General features: G+C 37.6%; 1 protein-coding gene across 1 annotated transcript in view; it reads left to right on the top strand.

Annotated features, from left to right (window-relative positions):
- The window catches only part of epha6 (eph receptor A6), an 832733-nt gene extending 829551 nt beyond the window's left edge, over positions 1-3182 (top strand). The window contains exon 17 of the mRNA XM_078559784.1: positions 2448-3182. Within this exon, the coding sequence (XP_078415910.1) occupies positions 2448-2562 (115 nt within the window). The 3' untranslated portion in view covers positions 2563-3182. The remainder of the gene's footprint in view (positions 1-2447) is intronic.
- Positions 3183-3535: the final 353 nt, after the last annotated feature.

Below are 3535 nucleotides of genomic sequence, written 5' to 3'. Positions count from 1 at the left end.
GGTGCACCACCAGATCTCTCTGTCTCCTGTCTCAACTCTCTTTTTTCCAGTGCACATTTCCTATTTTAAAATAAGCTTGTGTTCACTGCATTACCGCCTGCATCACCCCCCCCAACACCTCCTCCCCAACGATACCTCAAACCATCAATTTATTGCCCTTTCATCAGTATTTTCCTATCTTAATGAAGATATTGTTAATTCTCAAATTTTCAATTACCTTGAAAATTCTGGCCTAATCATGATCATCAGAATGATTTTGGCACTGTTCTATGGGTGATTATGCCTATGTTATATACACTTACAGCACTGTTCTTGATTGCTTTGGAGAATCATCTGTCATTGTGTTGAATGTCTCTAAGGTCTTTAACAGAGTTTGACATAATTCCTTTCTCTCCCATTCGTACCAATATTGATGTCCCATCATTAGTCTTCTCATCCACCAGAATCTGACATTATATCCTGGCATCACCCTCTAACACACTACTTCCACTGCTCCAGATCTGGCTGATCATCGGCTTCAACCTCACTTTCCACTGCCTGCTCCCCATATTCCTTGATTCCCTGAGAGACCAAAAGCCGGCCTCTCAGCCCTAAATACATTTAATGATGGAGCATCCATAGCCCTCAGGGGTAGAGATTTCCAAAGATGCACAGCCCTCTGAGTGAAGAAATTTCTGCTCATTTCCATCCTAAAAGATCAGCCCCTTATTCTGAGACTGTGCTCATGTTCTAGATTCCTCAGTCAGGGAAACAACCTCTCAGTATCTGCCCTGTCATAATGTTATATGGTCCAATGTAATTACCTCTTATTCTTTTGAACTCCAGAGAATATAGGCACAATTTCATCAGCCTCTCATCATAGGACAACGCCCCCATCCCAGGAACCAATCTAGTGAACCTTCGCTGTACCACCTCCCATTCCAAATTTATCCTTCCTTAAATATGGAGACAAAAACTGTGCACTGTGTGCTTCAGATGTGCTCTCACCAAAACCCCATATAATCGTAGCAAGATTTTTTTCTTCTCCGATACTGTCCAATCCAATCTAATTGCTTGCTGTACCTGCATGCTAATCTTCTGTGTTCCTTGTACAAGTCCCTCTAAATACCAACATTTACAAGTTTCTCACCTTTTAAAAAATATTCTGCTTTTCTGTTGTTTCTATCAAAGTGAATAACCTCATGCTTCTACACATTATACTCCACCTGCCACCTTGCTGCCCACTCACTTAACCTGTCTATATCTCTGTACAGTGTCTTTCCGTCCCTGTAATGAAATCAAACATACAAAATTGATGGGCAGCAATAATCAACTGGTCCCACAAGCTTGACCCTACAATTTGTTGCTTCATAGCTAGGGTTCCATGCAACTAATTACTGACCATGGTGGAAGCAATGCAAATGTTAGCTGGTCTAGACTATTACCTGAAGCTGTTATAAATGTGTTTGGGCATTACTGGAGATTACTCTTGGTCCACTGATCTGTCTACATTCAGAGTAAGATTTGGCTAGCATTGCCACCCAGTTTAATGTATATTACTATTCATTGTGTTGTCAGCATTCTGGTATTTGGAAACCTCGAAGTAAATAATTAGAAAAGAACAACTGATCTCGAGTTTACTCTAGGGTTCTCTTCCCCTTTTTCCATTTTTCTATGAAAAAAATCATTAGGGAGCTTAATTGCTTTATGAAGATGAGCAACTATAAGCAAATATTGCTTTTAAAAATTAATATTTACAAAATAATATGGGCTCGATCAGATAGGTCGCATCCCCACCCATTTCTGAATTTGCCATACTCTATGCCTTGGAGATGCTTCTTGTTATTTCACTGCCTTAACTTAATACACTCCAACAACCCCCTGCTATATGAATGTCTTCCATTCCCCTTCTCATTTGCTTCACACTTCAAATATCTCTACCCATTCTCTACCTCTATCTCTACCTTTCCCTATATGGAGGGTGAGTTTAAAATACATGGAGTGCAGGGGATGGAAATTTGAGGCTGATAAGCAGGGAGAGGTCAGAGATGACAAATCAAGCAGCAAATTGTGGATTCATTCTCAAAATGTCCAATTGCCATAAAATTAGTTGGCAATTTTTAACATACTCACAGGTTATATGATTTTGTCACTAATGTTCAATATTAGCCTCCTGTGCTTTAATCTTGGATGCTAGTACGTGCAGGAACATGGAAAAGTAATAACCGTAGTGTCATTTCTGTTTTCTTTATCCATGTCATATGTTTTCTTTATTGCAAGTTGTTCAAATATAAAACATTGAGTTAAACCACTTGAACTCATTACTATTTTCCTCAATTGGTAGTTGACTCCTGATTGCGACACAAGAAGGGTACCTTCTTGGTCACAGTTGATGGTACCTTTTCATATGAACTTCAAACCTTTAGCATACTATGAAATCACATCAGTTTTACTTTGTTTTGTTCTAGTGACGTGAGAAGAATTGGGGTCACGTTAATAGGACATCAGAGACGAATAGTGAGCAGTATACAGACTTTGAGACTGCACATGTTCCACATACAGGAGAAAGGATTTCATGTGTGAATGCTCTATAAATGCTATTTAGTTGTATCTCAGCAATTTCAGTCAGAGGACATTTTATAACTACAATGCCTAGCTTTGTCTATTTGAAAATATCATCAGACATTGATAGTTGGCATTTCCCTCATTTGGACAAGTTTTCAACATGAATCTTAATCCTCTACAAGTTTCCATCCTTTAGTTAAAACTTTACAAACTAATTACCCGTAGAGCTAACAATCTATTGCTAATGAAGTGGAGTCTAACACACACTAATTGCCAATTTCCCCGTTGTTATTTAAAGAAGAGTTCATGTGTAGATGGATACCTCTTATGGTAATATTCTAATAGCCATGTGGCTGCAACAGTATTGATACCCTTAGAGTTATAGGTTGAGAAGTAATCTCTTTTCCATGTTTGTGACTGTTTAGCTGCTAATATCAAATGTGCAATCAGAAGGTTGACTTTACTATGTTCTTTTTGTAATTTATTCTGTACAGATTTGAAAGGTTTTTGTTTTTTCTTTTCATTTTTGAAAATTAATTCTTGGTATGCTAGTATATGGATAAACTAGAGATCAACTGCATTTGAAAATGTTGAGTCTAGAACTGGCTTACACAATTAAAAGATCTTACAATTTAACTCATGGGAATAGATGCGGGCATTGCATTACTCATTTCATTTCTTGTTTGAGAACAAATCTTATGATGTGTGTAGGTATATTTTTACAGAAGAAAATAATTTGTAATTACCAGTTTAATGCCATCACCGGTCTAATGTCTTTCAGTATAAGTAAGTATCCATCAAGCCTTAATCCGCAATCAGTTTTTTCATTGATGCACCTAGACTTCAGAGATTGTGCCTGCAAATATAACTGTTGCCACCCTCAGCTCACCATAATCTTTAAATCAATTGTAGTTTAGACTTCCAAAATTATGCTTTATTACATGAATCCTCTGGAAAAGTTCTAAGGTGTAATTTTAATCCTTCCCTGGGC

The sequence above is a fragment of the Cetorhinus maximus genome, chromosome 16 (assembly GCF_964194155.1).
Source record: "Cetorhinus maximus chromosome 16, sCetMax3.hap1.1, whole genome shotgun sequence".
Taxonomy (NCBI): Eukaryota; Metazoa; Chordata; class Chondrichthyes; order Lamniformes; family Cetorhinidae; genus Cetorhinus; species Cetorhinus maximus.
The sequence above is the reverse complement of the archived record's forward strand: the minus strand, read 5'-3'. Positions and strand labels throughout refer to the sequence as shown.